General features: G+C 44.0%; 2 protein-coding genes across 3 annotated transcripts in view; both read right to left on the bottom strand.

Moving 5' to 3' along the window:
- Nucleotides 1-639: 639 nt before the first annotated feature.
- etv1 (ETS variant transcription factor 1) lies at nt 640-21357 on the bottom strand. The gene is given in 19 exon segments (XM_076976999.1): nt 640-2786; nt 2897-2965; nt 2967-2999; nt 4776-4884; nt 4886-4943; nt 5647-5689; nt 5691-5716; nt 5836-5904; nt 8714-8765; nt 8767-8918; nt 8921-8961; nt 9201-9325; nt 9327-9405; nt 11479-11608; nt 14747-14800; nt 19503-19550; nt 19861-19939; nt 20249-20369; nt 20757-21357. Coding segments are annotated over 18 exon segments (1434 nt in total). The 5' UTR covers nt 20294-20369; nt 20757-21357; the 3' UTR covers nt 640-2564.
- Nucleotides 21358-25865: 4508 nt separating this feature from the next.
- The window catches only part of agmo (alkylglycerol monooxygenase), a 72435-nt gene continuing 70669 nt past the window's right edge, over nt 25866-27631 (bottom strand). The window contains exon 14 of one of the 2 annotated variants that reach the window (XM_076976385.1): nt 25866-27631. This exon is cut by the window's right edge and continues 50 nt beyond it. The gene's annotated coding sequence lies outside the window, so the exon portion shown is untranslated. The other variant, XM_076976382.1, reaches the window with a different exon arrangement.

The raw sequence follows: 27631 nt of genomic DNA, 5'->3' as shown, positions 1-27631 counted from the left end.
GACTCAGTAGGACACCTCAAGATGTCTGTAGCCGCCCCAGAGTCCCAGCCGCAGGCGGCATGTGGCACAGCTTGGGTTTGATCCGAATAGAAGGACACACCTTCTGGTTTGGAAACGAGGGAGTGTCTCTCCCCCACATGTGCTCCACAGGGACACACTTAATTGTTTAATTTAATCTTTTAACTAGTGCTCGTAGAGTAAAGCAACTTCTAAATATCAAGCAATGACACACACAAACACACACACACACACAAAATGCCTCTGCGTTTGAGTGGTGTTATTGCTCTCAGCAGGAGAGGCAGCTTGCAGCTGGGGCCGAGCGCCCTGTCCTCACGTCCTTCGTGTGGTGGAGGGCGAGGAAGAGCAGCTACTCCTCCTCGTTTTGCTGAGATATGTCGGATTTTCGGAAGAGTAACTGAAATGTGACATTCAGCGAATGTTCTTGGACCGCACTGATCTGGAGCCTGAGACGCACCAGGACGCCCCGTGACTCACAGGAAGCTTCTCACTGCACCACACGGCGACGGAAACCTGCGAATCTGCAGGTTCACGCAGAACTCAGGAGTCATCCATGTACACACTTCTCATCCAAGCCACTAACACACAAACCCTTTAAGATCCTTTCAACAAACATGTTTTAAGAGTGAAAAATTTCAAGCATTATTTTATGACGAAGAACTGAATGAAATGAAGGATATAAATGTTATTTGACATCAATAAAAAAAGAACAATAACAGAAATTAACACACATCACATCACAGATTCCAAATGAAACTGATGCTTTCATAAGTGTTCATTTGTAAGAAAAAACAGATTTAATCCTTTATAAGATAATGAGGTTTCAACAACACACACTTGATTTGTTTTGCTTTTGCCACTAGACCGCTTCAATGTTCCTCTGAACTGTGGATACAGAATGAAAATAACTCTCCATCATGAAAAAGTTCGTTAAATTCAGCTTGATTAAATTGATTTTTCACTGCACTGCATTTTTGACTAAATGCTTGTAGTTGATTGAGGATCTCTCCAGCTGGGCGGTGCTGTTATTGTTGGCCAACTATTTGCCATGAAAACACTTTCATTCCAGTTAGTTCTACCAATAACTAAGCAGCATTCCTAAAACTATACACACATTTGAGTTTTTACACGTATATTTGATTTGCTAACTGTGTTTTTTTATTAGTAAAATAAGATAGAAGCAGGCCAAAAATGTAATTTCAAAAATGGCAATCACGAGAAAAAACAAAAGACAATAATCAAATAAGATTGTTTAAGGGCTGACAACTCATTTTTCAACAACTTGCATTTCAACACTATTTTATTACAGAAGAGGACCTATTGCAATTTGCTTCTCAGTGTTGTATATATATTTTTACATTCAATAATCAATAATGATGTTTTTTTCTGGTGTAAAAAAGACAAAAGCAGTAATGAGTATTCTGTAGACCACAGCTGCATGGTCACATGTATCCAGTCACATGGTCAAGATACATCCAGGGGGAATTACCTCAAAATACATATTTTCAGATAACGGGTAAATTAAATGTTTGTTCTATATGACTTCAAAGCAACACCTAAAAATGTCATCTTCCTGATTAATTTCTCCTGTAATGCTTCAGTGTTAATCGTAAGATGTACATCAGACCTATGGACGTGTGAAATTTAGCTTACATAATTAATCAGTAGTTTTGCTGGCATGTTTCTCATGCATGATGAAAGTGGGCATATTCTGTGATATATATGCTCATATCTAATGTCTGTTGAATTAATTCAGTTCTGTGATACACGCTGCTACAGGGACAACTCAGGTCAACACAGGTTTGAAACAAAAAAAGAATTCATTTAATTTAGAAATATTTACTCTGATCTCCTTTATTATGTATCTTTATTTCTTTGACGTTTAGGACGGGTCCAAATGCAGGAAACACAGACATGAAGTGTTCTTCTGTGCTGGCGCTTAACCACTTATTTAACCATTTATTAATATAGGGTAAGTGCATTATGGGACTCTTGATCACCCGTTAAATTGAATATCAAATATGTGCTTGTTTAACTGTACCGTGGAATCTATAGACTTTGTTTTCCATAGAAATACAAGGTTTTATTAGCTGTTACTCAGTATGACACAAATGGGCGGGACGAGGGGCGGGGCTATGTGAAGTCTAAGCACTCCACAAATGAAGGAGAACTTAGGAACAGAAGCTGAGGGTTCCTCTCCCACATGCCCCACGCATATAAACCTGTCTACTCTGATGAACACATCTACCCAGAAGCAAACCGCTCTCTCCAGAGCTTGCTCTGTGGGAATATGACATGCTAAAATACCTCCCCTGTTTTTGAGTTTATTATTATTTATTTTTTTAAAAAGAAACAAACATCAAAGGAGCAACTACCGTAACCACTCCAGTAGGTTTACACGCTGCCTGACTCTGTCCAATAAAGTGCACTCTTCGTCCTGGGAAACGACGGAGACGTTAGACAGGAAGAGGAAAGGGGAGGGGCCTGAAAAGGGGGCGGAGTCCGTGGTGGGGACAGCTGTCGCTGCAGTGTTTTGCGTCCGTTCGTCAGTAGACGTAGCCTTCGCTGTAGGGGTGCGGGTGGCAGTAGGCGCCCTCCTGGACGTACGCCACGCTCTCGTCAAAGTGGGACAGGGGGACCGTGTCCTCCTCGTTAATCTGCCTCTCCATGTCCGTCTTCAGCACGGGACGCTGGTTGTCGGGGAACGCCATGGAGAACAAAGCCTCTGGATCGCAGACGAACTTGTACACGTATCTCTCCCCCGCCACCTTAAGAGCGCAGCCGCGCAAACACAAAAGGGCCGGGGTGAGCTGCACGGAGTCGCACAAGCACGTCTTGCTCACATTTTTAATAATAACGATAATTTCTCACTATTTACCTTCTGCATGATGCCTTTCTCGTAGTAGTAGCGCAGCGATCGGCTGAGTTTGTCGTAGTTCATGGCGGGGACGATTCTTCTGGATACCCCAGCGGCGTGCCACCTTCAGGAAACACACATCCGTTAAAAAAACCCTAACTCCTTACCCCTATCCCTAACCCTAACCCTATCCCACCTGCAGCCAAAAGGCCTGAATCAGTCATTAATTCCCTGTCACAAGCAATCAGACTGGATTGCGGAGCAGTCTCCCCCGAGGATGCACGGGTACCTGTTCAGCGTGCGGAAGGCTAACCAGAGCTCCGAACTGGAGCTCACGTCCAGCTGAGCGGGATGTGTTCATTAGGAAGAACGGAGTGTGGCAGATGTTGTAGCACCTGCGCGTGCGACCCCCCGCCCGTGCCCCCCCTCCCTTCTCAAATCTCCCTCCCGCCACTCGTCCTGAGCCCTGCGCAGACGGCCCTCTCCTAGCACACCTGCCCAGCCAGACCCCGCACACGCTAACTCACCTGATGGCATGAACGGCCCCCTGTCCACTACAGCTGCCCAATGGACACAGGCCAGCTTCCTCCATACACACACACACACACACATACACATACACGGCTTACAAACGCTACACTGTTTATCCCCCTTCAACACACCTCAACCCCTCAGCTGCCCACCACGGCTCAGGCTTTTCAGTGAGCGGCAGGGTGTGTAAAAACCAGGCCTGGCCTCCCTCTCACACTGAACACTGTGACCATAGACTAAAATACCTCGAACTGCCCAAACTGGGCTTGCTTTAAATATGGACCAGAGAATGAAGTACTGGAGTAAGAGAGAAACAGCTCTGTACACAGCCTGAAATACAGAAAAGTCTGATTACTATAGAGTCTGTCTACAGTATACAGCCTGACTATGGAATACAGTCTGGTTACCACACAGTATAGTCTACTGTATATTGTATGTACTGTATAATCTATTTATATATTACTGTATATTACTGTAAATCAGTTTGTCTGCAGTATACAGTCTGATTACTGCACACTGTCTGACTATGGTATGATTACTGTAAATAGACTGCTGAATACAGTCTGAGTATGGTTTGCAGCCTGATTCCAATACCCAGTCTGATTATGGTATTATAGATTACTGTATAAAGTATGCTGAGCAAGGAAATCTCTTCTAGCTATTGCACTTCAGATTTAACATAATCCCAAGCTAATTAAAGGGGGGTTTTTTTTACGCATTTTGAGATCAATGTTCAAAGCACAGCCTGCTGAAATAAAAATGCCCCAAAAGTGGGGAAACAGATTGGGTAGAGCAGGGTTGCCCATTACGTCGATCACGACCGACCAGTCAATCGCAAAGGAAGTGTCGGTCGATCGCGAAGGAATGTGGGTAGATTGCATGACATTAAAAAGTAGTGGATGAATGACAGGCTATCGTCCACCTGCACTGGCGGTTGTATATATACACCGCCCTGGTAACAAATTGGACACCCCCCCCCCCCCCCCCCCCCCCCCCCCCCCCGTCGGTAGAGTGTCATTATTGTCCGTAGAGTGTTGATAGATGGTCGGTAGAATGTCGGTAGAGCATCGGTAGATTGTCGGTAGAGTGTTGGTATAGTGTCGGTAGATTGTCAGTAAATTGTCAGTAGAGCGTCGGTAGAGCGTAGGTAGAGTGTTGGTTGAGTGTCGGTAGAGCATCGGTAGATTGTCGGAAGAGTGTTGGTATAGTGTCGGTAGATTGTCGGTAGATTGTCAGTAGAGCGTCGGTAGAATGTTGGTTAGAGCATCGGTAGATTGTCGGTAGTGTCGTAGAGTGTCGGTAGATTGTCAGTAGAGCGTCGGTAAAGCATCGGTAGAGTGTTAGTAGAGCATCGGTAGAGAGTCGGTACCTCCTCGGGTTCGATGAGTTTGAACTCCATGCCCGGCCAGTCCAGGCGATGAAGGTGAGAGTTGGAGGGATCGTCCAATAGGGCCACCAGGAACTGCAGAGTTGCAATGAGCACGTCTCTGGTAGGTGGGACCCTCACGGTAAAGTCCCGCCTCCTGCTTAATGTCACCTAAAGCCCGTGAAACAGCTGATTAGAGCAATCGTTTAGAGTGATTTTTACGTTAGCAGGTAAAATTTTTAAAAGAACAACCAGATATGAGGGGATCTTGGCAGAAATTTTTCACAGGAAAGGACATTAGATCAATAGCCATAATTTATTCTTTAAATTATAAATGATTAGTTATTAAATATTGTGTTTGTTTTAATCTTTCATATCATAAAGGGAAACAATGCCATGGAGCTATATCTCTGTGGTATTCTGTTATTATATGGCCCTAAAGTGCGATTCTGGATGATGTGGATTTTATCTATAAAAAAAAAATTATAAAGAACTTATATCTATTATAACTAATACATTATATATATATATATTATATATATATATATATATATATTTATATATATATATATATATATATATATTTAAGACAACATTTGTATGTGAGAGGCTGAGATTACATAGAGAGTTAAAGGCAGCAAGAGCTCTGAAGTCTCACGCACTGGACGTGAGACACATGCATTTCACGCAGTTCACAGGCTTACACGCCACACCTTCTATCTCTCATGGACAGAAATTACAAGGACAATGGCCACCAAGGGGCACCACTATTTATTTAACTGTAGACAAAGAGCAGGCATGAAGCACAAAGCTATTGTCTGAAATATGTGTAAAGTATCAATATGACTATAGATTAATTTAAAATAAAACTCACCTTCAGCTTTTTCTGGGACCACACAAGTGTCATCATAGAAGTGTCCGAGGAACTTTGTCGAACATGCAGCCTGTAGTAATGAGACCACACCCATCATTTACATAACCACACCCACAGACAAACCCATCACTGAAACAAACACATAGACATCTACCAATTGCACTTGAATCAGTTGGAAGAGAAACCCACCTTCAGTCCTGTTTCCTGGAGCCAAATACGCCTCTTGTCTCAGGTAAACAGAGTGACAACTAGGCACTTCTGAGGGGAGGAGAATGAGGGGAGGATGGGATGAGAGGAGGGGGAGGGGAGGGGAGGAGAGAGGAGAGAGGAGGGGAGGAGAGGAGAGAGGAGGGGAGGGGGAGGAGAGAGGAGGGGAGGAGGGGAGGAGAGAGGAGGGGAGGGTGAGGGGAGGAGAGAGGAGAGAGGAGGGGAGGAGAGGAGAGAGGAGAGAGGAGGGGAGGAGAGGAGAGAGGAGGGGAGGAGAGAGGAGGGGAGGAGGGGAGGAGAGAGGAGAGAGGAGGGGAGGGGAGGAGAGAGGAGGGGAGGGGAGGGGAGGAGAGAGGAGAGAGGAGGGGAGGAGAGGAGAGAGGAGGGGAGGGTGAGGGAGAGAGGAGGGGAGGAGGGGAGGAGAGAGGAGGGGGAGGGGAGGAGAGAGGAGGGGAGGGGAGGAGAGAGGAGGGAGGGGAGAGAGGAGAGAGGAGGGGAGGAGAGGAGAGAGGAGGGGAGGAGAGAGGAGGGGAGGAGAGGAGAGAGGAGGGGAGGGGAGGGGAGGAGAGAGGAGAGAGGAGGGGAGGAGAGGAGAGAGGAGGGGAGGAGAGAGGAGGGGAGGAGAGTAGAGAGGAGGGAGAGAGAGGAGGGGAGAGAGGAGAGAGGAGGGGAGGAGAGGAGAGAGGAGGGGAGGGAAGAGAGAGGAGGGGAGGAGAGGAGAGAGGGGGGAGGGAGAGGAGGGGAGAGAGAGAGAGAGAGGAGGGGAGGAGAGAGGAGGGGAGGAGAGGAGGGGAGGAGAGGAGAGAGGAGGGGAGGAGAGAGGAGGGGAGGGAGGAGAGAGGAGGGGAGGAGAGGAGAGGGGAGGAGAGAGGAGGGGAGGGGAGGAGGAGGAGGGGAGGAGAGGAGAGAGGAGGGAAGAGAGGAGGGGAGGAGAGAGGAGGGGAGGAGAGAGGAGGGAGAGAGGAGAGAGGAGGGGAGGAGGAGAGAGGAGTGGGAGGAGAGGAGAGAGGAAGGGAAGGGGAGGAGAGGAGAGAGGAGGGGAGGATAGAGGAGGTGAGGGAGGCGAGGGGGAGGAGATGAGAGAGGAGGGAGGACGAGGAGAAAGGAAGGTGACGGAGTGAGGAGGGGGAGAAAGGAGGGGAGGAGAGAGGACGGGGGGGAGAGAGGAGGTCGAGGGAGGAGAGAGAGAAGGAGGCGTGGAGGAGCATGAGAGAGCGAGAGTGGCTGGGGGCTGCGAGAGGATGAGAGGAGGAGCGATGAGGATCGAGGATGTAGAGTGGATGGTGTGGCCCCCCCACACCCGCAGGGCACTGGCCTCTGACTCTCTTACATAATCAGCTATACAAAATTAACATTTACCAATAAACGACTGTGAACACTCAATTATAAAGAAGCCTAATGAAAATTAAAGAGCATCTGTGTGATTGATAAATCCGCATATGTTTTGACACTTGTATCTTTCATATTGTTAGCACCGGTCATGATAGATCAAGCCCGACCAGCAGGTCCTAAGAGAATGCTCAGTAAAACGGCTAACCCTGTTCATATGGGTCTATAAACATCTTTCAGGGCCTCATCCAAGTAATGGCCCTGTCGGGGAAATTACCGTTAATTAAATTAGCCACTGTCCTCCCATCCTCTACACAGCACACAACCAACAGGCCTCTTTTATGTGGTAGAGTTCTGCTAACCTGACAGGGCGAAAAGCCACAACATGTCCATGCTGTCCTGACCCAGAGTGAAGATGTTACAGTCAGATCTCATTATTTCAACTCCAAGTTTTATAGATGCAACTGGAACACTAACGCAAAACAATTCATCTACAGTCAAGATCAAATATATGAGCAGCAGGTAACTGCTACAATGGAATTGAACACCCAGGAACAAAGGCTTTCTGTAGCTCACTTCTTTGAAGGTATAACGCTATTGTAATTCTAGTTTAGATGCAACAAACACTCAATGGTGACTGTGCTTGGTCCCTGGCGTAGACGATAGGTGTCCTGGTTCACTAAATGGCTATAGACGCTACAGGAAGTCCTGATACACTCATACACACAGCCGCTACAGGAAGTGCTGATACACTCACACACAGTTTCTACAGGAAGCAGCTGAAGACCAGGCGCTGTGCTCTTTCCTGTCAGGCACTCCAACGGGCCTCTGTGTTTTATGAATGAATACCAATGGAGCTGAGCCCACTGCCCGTGGCCCCGTGGGAGAGATTAGGGGCCCTTTCCAGCCAGGCCCTCAGGAAATGAGACCAGATCCCCGTTTTCTAGTAATGCGCTAATTATATCAGCAAATCAATCCCTCACACAGCCACTGTCTGCCTTCAGAAAACCAGGGTTGTACCGGAACCATCTCAGACTGGTTCCTGTCATCACTGAGGAGAGGTTACCATACGGCAGTGAGGACCTTATTAGCAATTTTGGGCTGACATGTGCGAGTCTACCTAATTCATTCTTACCTAATTAATTCCTTCCTAATTCATTTGACAACGTGAAGTCCAGAGGAGAAGCTTGAACGGTTACTGAAACTGTGACGTTTTGAATTTACGGTTCAGATCAAAATGTGACCATGTACTAAACAAACCCTCTCAAGGTACACTCTACCCTTTAAAGGTATACACTACACATAAAAGTGTCCTTTTCAACATTTATAGAGGTAATCATCTTTAAACAAACCTTTTATAGCTTAATTTGATTTTCCTATGATTTTCCTATTATTTTGCAATCATGAGCATAATGAACCCCAAGATTTCTGTTTGCTTTGCCAGGATTTGTGAGATTCTGTTCAACGTGGACAACCTCAGTGCCGAGACGGTTGCATGTGTAGTGGCCCGTGTGGCGAAGGCTCTGCCTACCTGAATCGTAGGTGAAATCCCGCGGCTCTTGCTTGATCATCATGGAGGGGGGGGTATGTGTGCGTCAGGGGGGCCCCCACCATGACCGGGTGCTCAAAGAGGGGGTCTGAGTACTCCTGTTTAAACCCTTGGGTCTGGAAGGGAATACTGGGCTCGGACATCTGTCTGTGGTACATGGGCCGACCGTCGCGGGTCATTGACGGCGGGAGGAAAAGGAATGACACGGCTCTGACAGCTGACGGCGAAACCTGAGGACGTGAGGACAGTCACGTCACAACCACAAACACACACACACACACAAGCACACACACACACACACAACACACACACACACACATATATATATATATACTATATATATATATATATATATATATATATATATATATATATATATATATATATATATATATATATATATGTGTGTGTGTGTGTGTGTGTACAGTATATAGACATATAGATATTTGCTATGCTGTAAAATTAGCACCTGTGGTCCATGGAGTAGGTGGAGTCAGGCAGGGGCTGCAGAGAGACTGGGTGGGGGTACGTCCTGTCGGGTTTGGGGGTGGGGGCGGCGCTGGGGGACACATGCTGCTGGGGGGGGGGCGGGCGTGGTGCAGGGCGTGCTGCAGGGTGTGACTGTGGGGCTGGACGTCTTCATCCCTGTCTGAGGAGGCTTCGGCTCGTAGGCACTGCGGTCGTCGGGAAGGAGAGTAGTCTGGTTAGTCCACGGCAGCTCTCTGGGACAGCCCAGCCCAGCTTCTAACAGACTTAAGGAGATTCAAGGAGCTTCAATGCCTTCTGCGCTGTCATGGTTTTGTATGTCATTACATTGTCATGCATGGCAAAATAGTGGAGAACAATCTAGGAGTGTCATCATGATGGTCTGTTTATGTCATCATGATGGTCTGCTTACGTATCATGATTGGTCTGCTGTTTACGTCATCATGATGGTCTGCTTACGTTATCATGATGGTCTGTTTACGTCATCATGATGGTCTGCTTACATCAGCATGATGGTCTGCACTGTGTTTACATCATGATGGTCTGCTCTGTGTTTACGTCATCATGATGGTCTGCTCTGTGTTTACGTCATCATGATGGTCTGCTCTGTGTTTACATCATCATGATGGTCTGCTCTGTGTTTACATCATCATGATGGTCTGCTCTGTGTTTACGTCATCATGATGGTCTGCTCTGTGTTTACATCATCATGATGGTCTGCTCTGTGCTTACATCATCATGATGGTCTGCTCTGTGCTTACATCATCATGATGGTCTGCACTGTGTTTACATCATCATGATGGTCTGCTCTGTGCTTACATCAGCATGATGGTCTGCTCTGTGCTTACATTAGCATGATGGTCTGCTCTGTGCTTACATCATCATGATGGTCTGCTCTGTGCTTACATCAGCATGATGGTCTGCTCTGTGCTTATATCAGCATGATGGTCTGCTCTGTGCTTACATCAGCATGATGGTCTGCTCTGTGCTTACATCATCATGATGGTCTGCTCTGTGCTTACATCAGCATGATGGTCTGGACTGTGTTTACATCAGCATGATGGTCTGCTCTGTGCTTACATCATCATGATGGAAGGTAATGTTAATAGCATAAAATATTAGCATGAGGGAACCTGGTTTAATTGTCATGCATCAATTGATGTAAATGCACTCATCAGAACTCATTTGAGGACAAGGAACAGATTTCTGTAAGTCTCCACATTTTCAGCTTTCAGCTCTGAAGACAGAGTCAGTGTCGCTGAATTCACCTGCTTCGTTAGAGTCAGGAGTGTGGAAGCAGGTTACCTGCTTCAGCACAGCGCAGACTCGAGTCTCATTTACACCACGCGGAGTGACATTAACAGAAATTTCATGAATGTATCATCAAATCAACACAAAGATGTCTGTAACCAGGCAACCATGTTTGATGTAGATGGCGGTCCACGTGAAGAAATCACACTCAGCACTAGCAGTGCATTGTGGGACTGAAGCTGCACCTTTCTCTCTCTCTCTCTCTCTCTCTCTGGTTTTCATTTCGGATGCACCTGTTGTTTTGTTTCACCTCGCATGTTTTCCGCGTAGTGAGAGCTGGGAGGGGGATGATGAGCATGGCACCTCTCTGTACCTTCTAAATGTGCAGCTGGGCCCAATATCACACCACTGCAGTGACTAGAGCCTACAGTCTGGATTTAAAAGACGTCTGATTTACTAGGAACTAGGAGCACACAGACCAGCCTACGTGCTGTAGACCTCAGACTAAGTCCAGACTGGCGATGAACTTCCCAAAGTAAAACAAAATAAGATTTCCTGTTTAAAAATATTTAGTGAAAAATGCATATGATGCATATGATTTTCCCCTTAGTTTGTCAGATACAGTGTAGATGACTAATTTGCTTATAGAATAAAGGAGAAAAGATTTAACTGCACAATATGATTTTGAAGGTATGCAGATGGACAGGGCTGATGCTTCAGCGCGAGAGCATCGGCCACACTGCACTTGCATCGGTCTCTGTGATTGTAGTGGACATAAATCAGGCTAAAGACGTCATCAAATCTAAAAAACTGGTCTTGAAGACTTCAAAGTGCATGAAACAAGCGCTTGTAATTAGGCCAATGTAGATTCGCATCACTATTTTGAATGACATTTTTATGACACTGAATGTGTTTGCGTGTGTGTGTGTGTGTGTGTGTGTGTGTGTGTGTGTGTGTGTGTGTGTGTGTGTGTGTGTGTGTGTGTGTGTGTGTGTGCATATGCAGCCTACCTGATGTTATACAGGCACTTCTCCCCATAGTGGAGCTTGAAGGGTCTGTCCTGACTGCAGGCCGACCCCAACTCAGTGCAGGGACTGTGGGGCTCACGTTTGATCCTCAGATGCAGCCCGTGGAATGCCACTGTGTGTGTGTGTGTGTGTGTGTGTGTGTGTGTGTGTGAGAGAGAGAGAGAGAGAGAGAGAGAGAGAGAGAGAGAAATCATGATCCAATGAAAATGATCGATATTATCTGAAAAAAAAAGAACTTCTGATGCTGAATTTCTCAGCAATTCCCAGTTCAAACCACTGGGAAAACACTTTAAATTGGTTGTTTGTTTAATTAAGCACAGACACCCAACATTAGCATAAGATGCCTGAATCCCAGCAGCTGTAAGATTTGTATCTCTGTGTATCTTTCTCCCTGAAACCGGACAACTCCTAGAGTGGGCGTGACCCATTTTAAATGCCCACTCTCCATTGGCTGCATGCTGACATCCCCTAGACAACAGCAGCACCATTAATCACGAGGTCTTCTCCCATGACCTCCTAGCACCATTGCTCATGCTCTAGTCTGGCAGACCAGCTCTTAAACAGTCTGTAGACTGTTGGGGAAACAATGCCACATGTTTACTGTCACTGACAAATGTTGGCTTGCTCAAAAAACCATCTTCTACTTGTTCCTAGTCTAATCTGTTGAGCTATCAACCAACATACATATCTATCCATCCATCCATCCATCCACCCATCCACCCACCCATCCATCTATCCATCCATCCATCCACCCACCCATCCACCCATTCACTCATCCAAAGTCATATGGTTTGTTTGTGGTCAGCATTTCTTAAATTGATGCTGGAAAGTTTGAGAAGCCCTAGAATTGTATTTATTAATTTATTTTTACACCATGCCTTTACTGGCAGCAGTCCACACCCCCTGGGAGTCTGACCTTTCAAGGTCATTGATTACAGGGTCAAAAAGGCAGCAGATAAAGACCTCTGACAATTCCAAGTGGAGCAGTACCCATGAAGCAGCGCCTCCTGGTAATTATGATGGGATAATGAGGGTGGGGGCGCAAGATTACAGTTGATGACGGCGGACTCTAAATTGATCATTCAGCTTCTGTTCCACCAATTATCCATGTGGAATCTTTTGTCTTAGGGCACAACAAAGAAAGTTGTGATGCAATACAAGCACACAGAGGACAAAACGTCACAAAGAATTAAAAAAATCTGTCATATCCCCAGGTCAATAAGTCACATATCCGGACCGAATAAATGATCAAATATGTCCAAAAATATTTTATTAGCAAAGTGAAAATGGGCAGAAAAAGTCAAAATGTAAAGTGAGCAAAATCAATACTGTTCTCATAACAATAATATTTCCAGAGACCCTAAATAATTTTCTGAGGATCAAAACAAGAACCACTTAGTGTAGGGAAAAAAAATGTCACTATAGATTTTACTCAGAAGAACAAAAGTATACAAATCAATACAAAATGTATTTGCTCCTGGGCAGAGTTGAAGCCCGTTTCCAGTGGGGGGGATGTTACGCATGTGACTGTTGCAAGATTGCAGCAATTACACATGCATTGATTTCTCTTAATGGACGCCGTTATGAAGTACTTGTTCGTGGCATTTGCTGGAATCATTCACTCCCTCAAAATCTAAGGAATAGTTTAAGGAGACGTAAACCCTAACAAATGTAAAATTAAGTATTAATATATTTACCCTAAAATTTTGGTCACACAGTGTAGCGTGTTAAATAATATCAGATACATGTGGAGATTTTAAATAGATGACAAATTCTAAATTCATTTATACATTTTGATATTAATGTAGGGTATGTGCTGACCTTGTAATAAAAAACGTCTCACACTACCAGATCAGGGCAGATAAAAGACATCATTCAAACAAGAACTACAGGTTATTGTAATACGCAAACTATAGGTTATATTTACATTTTTGCGTCATCAGTAATGATTGTGTTTTCATATTTTTCATGATTCCATATTCTTCCAGTGCCTGTCCTGCCTGTAACTTCACTCAGATATGCTATTCACACTAAGGAATTCTCTCCACTAAGGAACCAGGCCACGCGTGACTAGACAGATCCACACCAGCAGAGTGGTGGTGCTGCCCGGATTAGAAACCAAACCGATCCACCGGCCCAAACCTGCGGAGCTGTGCGTCCTGCCGGGCCAGCCCTGTTCCAGGGCGGTTTGTTTTGGTGCGTTTTGTGTGGGAGCGGCACGGCGGAAGCGACCGACGGCCCGTGCCAGGACAGACCCATATGGGAGGGCTGCAAGCTAGGATGCCCACTCAGACGCCCCACCAGTGCGCCCTCGCTCGCCCGCCCGCCATCTGCCCGTCCCCCCGCTCCTCCCCTGCCCGTCCCTCGCCCGTTGCCCCCGCGGGCACCGAGCCGGTGGACTGGCACCGAGGTGCCTGTGCAGACCGCAGCGTCCACGCGCTTCTGCGAACGCACCTCTCTCCACGTCCCGCACAAACACTCGGGTTGATATGTGCCAAACTCTGGGAAATCGACCGCGGGCCGCTGTCGTAACGCAGAAGCACACCGCCACTCCGTTCTTCTCATCGGCCACGCGGACGCAGTGTTTGGGGCTTTAGGGAGGCCGTACACTTCACTGTCAAGGTTCCCGCTTTGCCAGCACAGCATGGGACAGGCCGTATCAAGACTCCCGACACCGCTCTCAGGGTGCGATACATCGAGCTGACATTCTGGGGGCCAACACCGCCGTTTGTCGGGTGCTTTACGCTCCATAAAAGACAAAGCCCTGTGTTCATTTTTGTTCATTTCAGAGAGTCTTCTAGGCAGGCTGTGTTGGCTTCTCTTTAAGACATAAGCTGGCATCCTACCCCACTGTGCCACACCGAGCCCGTGCCACTGACACTGGCACCGCGTCCGCTAACGACAACCAAGCCAAGTCTACTTCCTATGGCCATTTAAAGCCTGCCGGAGCTTACCACACCCCCAACACAGAGCACCACCTCCTCAGCCCACACTGCATTGTTCTTCCCACCTGACACAAACAACTCTGACCATTGACTGAATCTCACTAAATACCATCAGACTGCCAACACTGATATGAAAATGTTTCAGTAAATATTAGAATTCTTAGTTCCCAGTGACATCAAACAATATTTAACAAATAGCATTAAAGCAATATTTCACTATAGCCTTGGAAATCACCTAAAATATTAACAATAATAATAATAATAATAATAATAATAATAATAAAATAAAAATAATATTTACTCACAGTTTTCACTTTGAAAGTCGGGAACAAACTGCTCATCATTGTCTGGAACTTGAGCTAAAATGAGAATAAAGACAGACGTGAATAAAGACAGACATGAATAATGACAGACATGAATAAAGACAGACGTGAATAAAGACAAATGTAAATAAAAACAGAAGTGAATAAAGACAGACAAGAATAAAGACAGACATAAATAAAGACAGATATAAATGAAGACAGGCATTAACAAAGACATTTAAATAAAGGCAGACAAGAACGGCCCATATGAACATTAAAGTAATTTCCTGTAGTAAGTTCCAATGATTTAACATAAATGACATAAAAATCTCAAACCTACGCATGAGCACATTTATTCATTTATGACAAAGGAAACACAGCATCTAATTAGATCAATAATCTAATTTTGACCTCATTTGTTGGACATATCAGAACTTGTGAAACACCTTCCAAATGTCTCTCTCTCCCTCTCTCGTCTGGTGTTTCTCTCAAAGACGGTGTAAATGATGTAATGACATGAGCTTAAACAAACACCACACTGCTGAAGGAACCTGTTCCTTTCAAGATGCAACCCAAGTGCCAAAATGCTCACGACAATAAATCTTCCCACTATGAGTTTTTCATTCTTTCTGTTCTCACCACTGCGTGTGCATGTGTGTGTACGTGTGCGTGTGTGTGTGATTGTTTGTGTGTGTGTTTTGAGGGGAGACAGGGGGATAGCCATGCAGCTAGAAATCACCCATTGTTCACACTGTCTAATTGGGACACGTCCCCACTGGTGAAAGCACCTGTACCTGCCGTGTGGGCTGCGCTCCAAACCGAGCGCGTTCCCTGCGTCTCCGCACTCATGCCTAATGCTAAAATAATGAGGCCTTCATACACAGCCCAATTAAACATGTCCGTGTTTAAGTGCCACGAATTTCCATTTTGCACCGCGTGCCGTTCCCCGCCAGGCCGACCTCGCGCGAAGGCGAGCGAGAGGCAAAAGACGCAAGGAGACCCCCGAGTGCCAGGCTATTAGCACGTTTATCTGGGAGCGCTAAATATAGACCTCCATTTTCACAACAACAGCACCATGTCATGGTACGCACAAATACACTGTACATTCATGTGTTTTTAATGAGTGCAAAAAGTTAATTTGTTGCTTTCTTTCCTAATGTGCACACACACACACACACACACACACACACACACACACACACACACACACACACACACGTTCACGCACAAACACACAACCATACTACTTGGAAACCAGTAGACAGATGATTTATCTTTGTGATACCAGCTTGTGTGATATATGGTGTTTAAAGAGCAAATAACACTTGAGGTGTTCACAGCAACAGCATTGTGTGCAAACCGTGAGCCACTGCTGCACATTTACATTGCAAAGAGCATGTAGTGTAGTGACCACATCACCTCCACTACCACCCTCTCCACACCGGATCGGAGATGAAGTGATGGATGGAATAAGGGGGGAGAAGACAGAAACAGGAAAGAATGATGATGATGGAGAGCTGATGCATGGAGATGGAGAGAGAGGTGGAAGGATAGAGAGAGAGAGAAAGATGGAGGATAGAGGTGGCGAGAGGGGGAGCGTGGCGAGAGAGCGAGAGAGCGAGAGAGCGAGCTGCAGGCGTTAGTCTCAGCAGGGTGAATGAGTCAGTCTGTGAATGAGACAGCTGATCCAGGCAGCACTCCTGAGGCCCGTGACATGGCCCATCGCCACCATTCACAGAAAGGAAAAAACAGTAAGACAGAGAGAGAGAGAGAGAGAGAGAGAGAGAGAGAGAGAAAAAAAAAGAGAGAGAGAGAGAGAGAGAGAGAGAGAGAGAGAGAGAGAGAGAGAGAGAGAGAGAGAGAGGGAGTGAGGGACACACCGGAAACAGGCCCAGCCAGGAACGCCACTGGTGGCATGCTGAGAAAGACACACACTTCACATACACACATGCAAACGGGCAAGCTGAAACATGCACACACACACACACACACACACCTACAGAAACATTCAATCAGCAGAGTCAGAGTAGAGTCCGAGTCAGAGTGTGAGGTTACACGCATCTGGCCTGACATATCTGTTTATACTGTATACTCTCATCAAGAGTGGCAGCAACTGATTTAGTGCAGTCTAAACAACAAACTTCACTTGATGGCCTTCTAAGTGATGGCTGTGGAAACACCTGTTTCTTTAGACTTCTAAATGGTCATAAGACTCGAATTAAGCCATAGCAGAAATGACACCGGTGTGTCAAATGTCCACCCCGTCGTCTCTTTATTCTCTGGCGTATGTCTCTCATACGTCTTGCTCTTATTTCCAATTACCTGAGACAATAAATCTCTGAAATGGTTCCAGTAGGTCTTCGTTTTGGGGTTCTAATGGACAGGAAGTCGTATATTAAATCTATCTACAATTTGTCTACAACCTCTGGCCATTGTGGCTGACTGATGTAGGACTGAACAGGGCTCATCACAGTAATACCCACTGCTGCAGACCGCGTCTTCTTTCTCCGCCGTTTTCCTTCCTGAGACACTAAAATATTTAAATGATGTCTTATTCTTTTAAGAGCCCTGAGGTAGCTTCACTGTGATCAGACTGGAAGTGGGGACAGTAAAGTATGCTCAAATCTACTCCTAAACGTACTTCTTATTCTAACATCTTCAGCTATATTACAAGGATTTTTAAATGTATTAAAGAATACATGAAGGTAGTCAAAGGTTTTGAAATATGGAGTTTTCGTCTCACCTGTACGTGCACCATCTTTTATCCCACTTTGCTCTTAATGACAATGTCTGTGTGGACACTTCACTGCACTGGCACTTTGAAACTACTACTGTTACTGCCAAGAACAATGAAATTAATCATTTAACTGTGCTTAAAATTAAATACTCACAGGCTTCCATGGCTTTGGAACTAAACAGACATGTACCGTATAAGTACGTTTGAAAATATTCATTCATTCCAACAAAGGCAAATGAACTTTGCCAAAAAAAAAACAAAGCCATAAAGCTGAATTAAGTGCTGTATCGTACTCATTACACATACGGAGTACACTAAGTGACCGTGATAGAATAGGGCACTTCTGAAAAAATATATCCCAAATGCAAAACATTGGCCCTACTGTTACAAAACTACTTTGCATAATTTTAGCATGACAATCTGATTTGCTTATATAATTTATATATATATATATATATATATATATATATATATATATATATATATATATATATATATATATATATATATATATATATATACACACACACACACACACACACACACACACACACACACAAACACACACACTTAACCCTCTAGGTCAAATAGAAATAGAATTAGAACTACCACTGCTTGTTCTAATATATTACACACTCCAAATAAATTATTTTGACATTTCTGTAAGGCATTACTAATGTGCTAGTATTTCAAGACAACTCCATGCATAAACTCACGTGATAACTCATACACATATTAACAAATATATTAAATAAAACACGTTTCTACAAATAGAAAAGTTGGCACAACACCTTGTATTGTCACCAAGTGTAATCCTAGAATGACCTATAAACTCCTAAAGGTGTCCAAATGTAATCTCTGGACAAGCCACAACATTCTTAGCCCCCAGTAATTTTCTTGAACATTCAAATATAAATCTAAGTGACAAAATGATTTTCCCTCAGTAACATAAATCATCTTTACATCTGTAATACACTTTTTGGCACTTCGGAGTGAAAACACACGACAGCAGTTCGTTTAGCAAAATATTGTCCTTACATTTTTCTCAATAGCCTGTGCACACCAACAGTTCTTAGCAGTCCAAACGGTTCCAAACCTCAACACTTTAAGAAACTGAACTTTCCAAACACAAGTAGTAACAAACACTACAACAAAGAGAAACTGAGAATTGGGCAAAATGCGCACTTGCGCACGCGGCGGCTGGGAAGGACGCGGCGCGCGCAGAGGGCGCCCAGTGCGACCCGTCACTAACCTAAAGGCCGGTGCTGCAAGCACGGGGGGAAGAAGACGCTCGCGCTCAACTCCTGCAGCATCCCGTCACGCCACAAACAGCATGTCTTTCCATTAGAAAAAAAACACCAATCAATGCAAAAAAAAAAAAAAAAGTTTTCAAAACGACCCAGAGGCAGCAGCTCAGACAGGAACGCCTGTGAGCGTCTTTCCAAACTCGTCCATTTCTCCGAAAGTAGAAAAATCAAAATAAAAAAATAAAAATGACTAAAAATAGCCGTAACAGCTGTAGTGATTTAGAGAAAAATATGTTCTATGAGAGAATGCAAGTGAGAAAAACAGACAGAACTCGTGAGAGCGTGTGCATGCGTGTGTGCGCGTGCGTGTGAGAGTGAGAGAGAGAAAGAGAGGGAGAGAGAGAGGGAGAGGAAGGTGCTGGTGGCTCGGCTGCCTTAGCGTTTGCCAAAAGCGGGGGAGAAGAGAGTGTGCGCGATCGCAAGTTCGGCTGGTAATTTGTGATGACACTCGGCGTCGAGGCTCCTCGGTCTCCCTCCAGACTCGCGCTTCCCTGCCTCTCTAATGTATGCATGACACACAAGGTGCCTTCGCCACACGCGCATTAATTGGACTGCATATTAGGGATTGTAACTCGAGGCATACTCCCCCTCCCCCAACGTGTCTCTCCCTTTCCTTCTCTGTCTTCATACAAAAACCTGCTTGTTGATCCTCCACTACCCATAGCTACCTCTGGCAAGGCAGTTTGGGTTTTTTTTCCCAAACACAAAAGCTTACCTTCTGCTAGCCAGGTCTCCTGAAGTTGGCTGAGATCTTGAAAAAGCTCTGCGACAAAGGACACACACGGAGTTGGGAAAACAGACAGGTGCAAAGCTTCAATTACGACTGAGCCGTAGTGACAATCAGTCTCTTCACTTCAGTTTCACTTCAGACTTCAGTTTCAGCACTCTGGGTCAACAACACACCTCAGTTTGGACCTGAAAGCTGAGGCGTGTTGAGATGCTTCTTCAGAGGCGCCCGGGTCGTAATTGAGATTTTACAGCACTGAGTGCAGGTGGAAACAAGCAAATTGCATTTTGTGAAACGTTAAGAAGCCGTGAAATGAAGATTGCCTTTTTGAGCCCCCAAAGCTTACCCTCAGTGTCCAAAGCCAGGTCAGAGTTAATGAATTTTCTTTTCTTGTCTTTTGCTGGTCTGATGTTAGATGCCTTTCCCTGTGGATTTAAGACAGTAGGAAACAGACACATTTAACTCACGTGCTCGGAGAAGGCACGTTTGTGTGTGGTTTTCACTTTTGAATCAACAAAAGTCTGTTATTGCGTGTCTTGACATTCTTTATGATTTCGTCCTTAATTTCGGACAGGCTACAAGCTCAAAAACTCGTGACTCTTTAAACACGTCAGTTTGTATCATGTTAAGCTGTTGAATAAAATATAACTTAATTAGCCTACTTCTGATGGCAGTGTCTCACTGCGATTTGTGATCTATCCATATATAGACCATTAAACTTTCAACCTACTTACATGTGAATTAATGAAAGGCACTTGTTGGTCGTAAAGTGCGTCCATTCTGCAACGTTAGTGCTCTGATTTAATTGATAAGCAATTAGCTGAAGCTCTTCGTTGAGTGCGCCGTCCGATCACCCTTTGGAGTACAGTAAGAGGATGGCTTTAAGCAGTTTAATCGAGAAAGGGGCAAACCATGAATGAACCGCTGGAAGTTGCGGCGAAGGTGCGCTTTCACGGACTCCATTCATAAATACGCATACAAATATTTAATTTGGTTTTAGGGCTAGCGGCGCGAAACAATTCCCTCTCCAATTCGTTTTAAATTGTTCAACGGGACCTCCTCGATTATTGACCCGTGTAATTTAGCCCCTCGGCGTAGATTTTTAATAAGCAACCTATCTTAATTCACAAACTGTAAAATGCGCGAAAGGTATCTAACGCGACGGAATGGACTTTAAAAATAAAAAAACGACAATATTCTCCAAGATAAATAAGTAGCCGATGAACTAAAACACGCACTCACCCCAGTAAACCGCACTGCATTCGCCGCGCGGTGTATTGAAACCCCGAGCGGAGAAAAACGCTTAGTCCGTGCCTCAGATCCCAGCTCGTGCGCTCAGGTCAGCTCTCGAGCGCGTCGCCGCCGCTCGGGCCCTCTGCCTTCAAACAGCCGGCGCGGCGCCTCCCATTGGCTGCCCGGCTCCTCCAGCGGCTCGCGGCTCTAGCCGTCAATCAAGCGCACGTCTTTCGCTCCTCGTGCGCCCATCGATTTGCACTGGATGCATTTGCGATGTAGACAGGATTACTGGAAAGTAGGAGAGTTTTGCACGATTGTTTTCGTTTTAAACGTTAAGGAGGGACGCGTGATGAGTAAAAGCAGACCGTGGACACGAAACTGCAAAAAAAAAAAAAAAAAAAACTTGGTTGTTGACACGAAACTGCATGAAAGTGATGTGTCGGTCACTTTGAGGACTGTGCTGAGCGCAGACACCCACCCTCACACGTGCACACGGAATGAGAGACAGAGAAGGAGGCGGGAATAGAGAGAAAAGACAGCATTGGAAAACAAAGTTTAATACGCACTGCTGAACAGCTGAAAGTAGAATAAAGCTGCAGTGAGCTTGTACCCATGCAGAAAGCACAGGCCCCGACTGACTCTCGGCTTGATAAGCGCCAACACAGTTTATAGGCTAGATGACATGACTGGCGGGTTTTCACTTTAGATAAGGTTGTTCACTTTAAGGCAAGGATTTCTAGCAGGCTGTATTTTGAGGTTAACGGTAAACCTTATAATACATTATAATACATATAATGAAATTTAGTAAATGTTTAAATTCTAACATCTCCACATGAGTGGTTCTAAAGTTCCAAAACTGTTGATAAGTTCTTCTTTGAATTTCCTATTTTCATTGCAACTAATAGCAACAACAACTGTCAAAATGTAAATGACAAATCCATAATCCTGATGTTTAAAACATGTTATATAACAATGAACGCAGGGATAAGTCAGGCATGTTACAGAACTGACTATCATTCAAAAGCAGATGTATGCTTGTGACATTTTGTGAACTCTCACCGTTCTTAGTATAAACTAAACTGTTACCAGGGCAACAAGGGCTCACAGAAAGAAAGGTCCAAACATTTGGTCTAATTTGTGAACTCAGTTTAAAGCGATGAGGCTCATTTGAGATGATCTACTCATCAGAGATACACTACACAGAGATAACTGACTTCAGGGGTTCTTGTCAAATCCCCCTGATGTACAACAGGGCACTGCGTCAGAATGGACAATCACATGGAAAACTATCCAAAGATGATTTTATGTTCTTTGAGAAGTGACTTCAGCAGCTCACAGCTGGTGAACAACCTGTAGTCCAGAAGAGCACATTCCTGGTCACAAGTCACATAAAAAAATAATAGCAAGTTTTTATATATTATTTATTAATCCTGAGTTTCGTCAAGAAATGTAAGATCAATCTAGCAGACAGCTAAACATGACTAATTACTTTAAAATATCACTAAATATCATGTATACCCCCATTAAGGCTTTTCAAAAGCAATGACTTATGAATGGTATGAGATTTAGGTTCTTTTTAATTAGACAAATGTATATAATTGAACAAAGATCAAGGAGCAACAAATGACTTTTCTACACACATTATCACAGTATCCTGATGACACATGACTGAGCCAACAATTTAATCATGATACTCAACATAAGATAGTACACATCTGTATTTGCACAGTCAACTTAAACAAACACAAACACGTACACATTATGGTATTCTACAAAACCCGAGATATTATTTTCAGACTGAAAGATCTTCTGCTTTCATAGTCAGTGAGCAAGATACAATTCTTCACTCATGGTTAAATCTGAGTCAATCACATAAATGTCTTGCTTTTTCTTATTTTGTCCATATATGTCGGATTTTCTAGTCAAAAATCTGCAAAAATGTCTCATGTTAAATTTACAAAGAGTTAGACATGAATTCATGCACACAAAATACACAAAATAATAATTGCGAGCTCTTATAGTACATCTAGATGGAAGCAACTAGTAATTTCCTATGAGCATATGATTACTTTTCATATATTCTTGTACCAAATACAGTTTCGAGCTGACTAGTGACTAGAATGTCACACTAATAGTTAGTGAATATCTGTAACAGCTGATCTAGTGTGAGGAGTTAATGGAACACTCCTATCAAGTATATTTCCAAAATCATAAAATACAGCTGCCATTAAACCTCTCTTGAAAAATAAAACTCTGGGTATGACTCTTCACCCATCAGCTACAGACCTGTCTCAAAACGTCCTTTATAAGTAAGATATTTGAGAAAGTGGTTTCTAATCATCTAGCTAAATTTTTTATGTAAAAAAACATCTTGATAATTTCCAATCAGGTACTGAATCATAGTACTGAGCCTGCCCTCTTAAAGACATGAAATGCTACACAGCTGGGCTATCAGGAACAGTCCTTATGCTTTGGGCATTATTTAGAAGGCTGGAGTTACATTGTCAGGATCGGCAGTTTTGAATTTGATAGGATAGCATGTAGAGTCCCTCAGGGATCAGTTCTGGGTCCTTTTTATTAAATCTATATATGGCCCCATTAGGTCAAATTCACCAACACATTTCCTTTCTCTTCTGATCACTGCAGTCCAGTGTACATTCTACGTTTGGAGCACATTAATAACTGGATGAGAAAGAATGTGCTTCAGTTCAGTTCAGTAACTTCACAAAACTGAAGCACATCGTGAACTTGAGGATCTAGCAGTGGATCAGTGAGATCTAGAGAGCAGTGGGACAGTGAGATTTAGAAAGTAGTGGAGCAGTGAGATCTAGAGAGGGCAGTGGAACAGTGAGATCTAGAGAGCAGTGGGACAGTGAGATTTAGAAAGTAGTGGAGCAGTGAGATCTAGAGAGCAGTGGAACAGTGAGATCTAGAGAGCAGTGGAAGAGTGAGATAGAGAGAGCAGTGGAAGAGTGAGATAGAGAGAGCAGTGGGACAGTGAGATCTAGAGAGCAGTGGGACAGTGAGATCTAGAGAGCAGTGGAACAGTGAGATAGAGAGAGCAGTGGAAGAGTGAGATAGAGAGAGCAGTGGGACAGTGAGATCTAGAGAGCAGTGGGACAGTGAGATAGAGAGAGCAGTGGAAGAGTGAGATAGAGAGAGCAGTGGGACAGTGAGATCTAGAGAGCAGTGGGACAGTGAGATCTAGAGAGCAGTGGAAGAGTGAGATAGAGAGAGCAGTGGGACAGTGAGATCTAGAGAGCAGTGGGACAGTGAGATCTAGAGAGCAGTAGAACAGTGAGATCTAGAGAGCAGTGGAAGAGTGAGATAGAGAGAACAGTGGGACAGTGAGATCTAGAGAGCAGTGGGACAGTGAGATAGAGAGAGCAGTGAGATCTAGAGAGCAGTGGGACAGTGAGATCTAGAGAGCAGTGGAACAGTGAGATAGAGAGAGCAGTGGAACAGTGAGATCTAGAGAGCAGTGGAGCAGTGAGATAGAGAGAGCAGTGGGACAATGAGATCTAGAGAGCAGTGGAACAGTGAGATAGAGAGAGCAGTGGGACAGTGAGATCTAGAGAGCAGTGGAGCAGTGAGATAGAGAGAGCAGTGGGACAGTGAGATCTAGAGAGCAGTGGAAGAATGAGATAGAGAGAGCAGTGGGACAGTGAGATCTAGAGAGCAGTGGGACAGTGAGATCTAGAGAGCAGTGGAACAGTGAGATAGAGAGAGCAGTGGGACAGTGAGATCTAGAGAGCAGTGGAGCAGTGAGATAGAGAGAGCAGTGGAGCAGTGAGATCTAGAGAGCAGTGGAGCAGTGAGATAGAGAGAGCAGTGGAACAGTGAGATAGAGAGCAGTGGAGCAGTGAGATAGAGAGAGCAGTGGAACAGTGTTGACTCCCCCAAAATACCATTCGAGAGCTACAGTTTATTCAAAATGCAGCAGTGATATTTGCAAACAGGACAGAGCATATGAGTCCAGTGCTAAAATCTCTACAATGGTGCCCACTTTGTTTACAGAACTCTCTTTGCAGAACTAATAGTAGTATATAGATCACTGAATCAAATAGCTCCAGGAAACTTTCAGATCTGCTAAAATAATATAAAGCCAGTAGGGATCTATGCTCCATTAATTCAGGCTAGTTTGTAGAATCCAGAATTGAAACCAAACAGGTCAGAGTGTAGAACCCAGAATTCAAAGCAAAAACGGTGAAGCAGCTTTTAGTTCTTATGATATGCATAACTGGAACCAACTCCCAGTCCAACTTAATGTGCCCCAGATACAGCCATATTTAAATCCAGGTTAAAACATTTCTGTTCCCTCATTCTTATAGATGAGCTCTTGCACTATATCTAGCAGTAAATTACTCTGTTACTTTATAATTGTATTGCCTCATTTAATGAATTATGTTATTTTATTTAATCATTTTCTTTGAAGTTTACAAAATAAATAAATGTGCCTTGCCTAGTGTGTACAGTAAACTGCTCAGTGTTGCATTAACATTAACTGCATGTATTTCATTCCATCTAGATAGCTCTATTACACTTATAGTTTTTAAGTCAAGGTGGACAAGAGTGAACACGGCTTGCATTGTTTCCTGCTCTGAAATGTGATCTCTGCACATTTTCTCTGTTTTGTTTTTTTCTCATCTTCACAACATGCAGGAAATTCTTGTCTCTTGCTCGTCTGACACCTTACTGGAGTTTTTATGAGCAGCGTCTGAATATGATTCTCATGGTACATAAGTTAGTCACACATACGTTAGTCACACATATGTTAGTCATACATACGTTAGTCATACATACGTTAGGCCCCTGGAGTGCCATGTAAAAATAATTACAGTGACACTCATTTTTCTTCATAGAAATGTTTTTGTTTGTTTGTTTGTTTGCAAGTGGAATGATGGCTCCCTCGATGCTCTCCAGGGTGCTGAACTCCTGTCCTCCCCTGGGGGTAGGCAACCCTGCGCTGGGTCCATACGGACTGAACAGTAGGCGGGTGGATTGCGCACGGTTGGCCTCTGCTAAGATGAGCCCCAGAAGCCGCCTGCATCGTTAAAAAATAATAAAAACCCGCTTAAATGTCACCTTGGAATGAAGCATACTCCCCAAGAGTAGGTTTGCAGTAGTGCACTGTGTGCCTAAAAAAAACATTTGTCCTGCTGGGGCAGTAAATTGGCCAACTTAACATTTGTGTGTTTATGTCTTAAACTAAAGTGATCTAAATATTTTATTTAGGTTTTTTTAAGGGTGGTAACAGTGTCCTGTTCACTGATCAGTTCTGCACTAACACAGTGAACACCACACTGGCTGATCAGTCCAGCACTAACACAATGAATACATCACTCATCATTTTGGCAAAAAATAAATAACAATGTGCCGCTAAAAAAAATAAGTATTCCACTATAAAGGAAGTACTGAACACCCAAAACATCTAAACAAACCTTTTTAAGTTTCTTTTTTCTTTCTCTCAGCCGGTGGTTGTTAACTCCATAGTGTGACATTTAATTGGGAAGTATGTTCTGCAGCTGAGCATCAATTATAATTCAACGCCAACATCAAGAGTGCAGTAAATATCAGCCAAGCAGCTTTCAACTGTCTTGCATACTTTGCTGATAAAAGTGCAGAGACATTTCTAAAGATAATAAGAAGGAAAATGGCCTCCTAAGATTGGGACTTCAGAAAGAAGGTGACATGACACTTATTTTGCATGGTTAATGAACAGGAGATATGACAATATGACAGACATGACGACTGACAGTCAGTGTCACATCAGATGCCACTGTTGCTGGTATGCAGCACACTTCAGGAGATGTTTAGTTACAACTATTACAGACATGTGTGTGTTAATGTGCAGAGCATGGTTAAAGATTGGCAGTGCAACCCATTCTCATGAAATGTAGATGGTAGGCAGGTGATTCAACAGTTCAGTAACTAAGTGTTCGCATAAAGTCACACAACAGATGTAATGTTTAGAAGATTCTTAAAGGATCCTTGATGGGATTGTGCAGTTTTGGTTATAACCATCTAAACGGCCAAGTCTATTCTGTTTCTGATGAGTATCTGGCAAAGTAAGCATCTTATACAGATCTGTAGCTGAATGTTTCATTGTTCCCGTTTATCCCAGTCAATGCTAGTAGTTCACATCCTGTGTAGCATTGGAAATGAACTTGGGTTATAGTTAGGAATATTTTTACACGTTCTTTAAAATCAAAGTCCGTTAAGGAGTAACAAATGATACTTTAAAACATCTCTGTACAAAGAAATTAGCATAACATCTGCAAGTTAGCCTAATTAGCAAAAACATTGGAAGAGGTTCCAATTTTGATAGCAGTGCTTCATAAACATGTCATAGATGTACTGATACAAATTAAGTGTCAACAGGAGCATATGTTGCTATGGAGATCACAAGCCACAATTATAGTATCGTCAGTGGTGAACTTTAGTGAGAGTTTCCATCAACAGGTACAAGTGCTCCTTTCAATTACTCGAGCTGTTATGCTCTTCAGATCTCCAAACATTGACGAAATGAGGCGTATGTAAATGAACACTGCACTTCAGCAAAGATGCTTTCAGAGAAGCAAAAGTTTAATTAAAATCAACCACAGCCTTAACTCTTGCAAATGAGGTGTTGCGATTTGAGAAAAAAAAATTGTGGGTAAACACTGAGAAAGCCACCATCAGTTGATAAGAAATTGGTAAGAAGTGTAAAGAGTGACTGGTAATCATTCCTGAAGAAGGTGTAAAACCATCCTGGTCCTCTGACTACTGAATTATTCAGCGGTGTCTTGAGTGTTAAAATAGGCTAGTCTTTTTTTGTTGACCGTTAGCGGTTTTACAGAGCACGTTTCAAATACTGTGATGTAATCAAGCATCCTTCTGCA

This window comes from Brachyhypopomus gauderio, chromosome 16 (genome assembly GCF_052324685.1).
Source record: "Brachyhypopomus gauderio isolate BG-103 chromosome 16, BGAUD_0.2, whole genome shotgun sequence".
Lineage (NCBI taxonomy): Eukaryota > Metazoa > Chordata > Actinopteri > Gymnotiformes > Hypopomidae > Brachyhypopomus > Brachyhypopomus gauderio.
The sequence above is the reverse complement of the archived record's forward strand: the minus strand, read 5'-3'. Positions and strand labels throughout refer to the sequence as shown.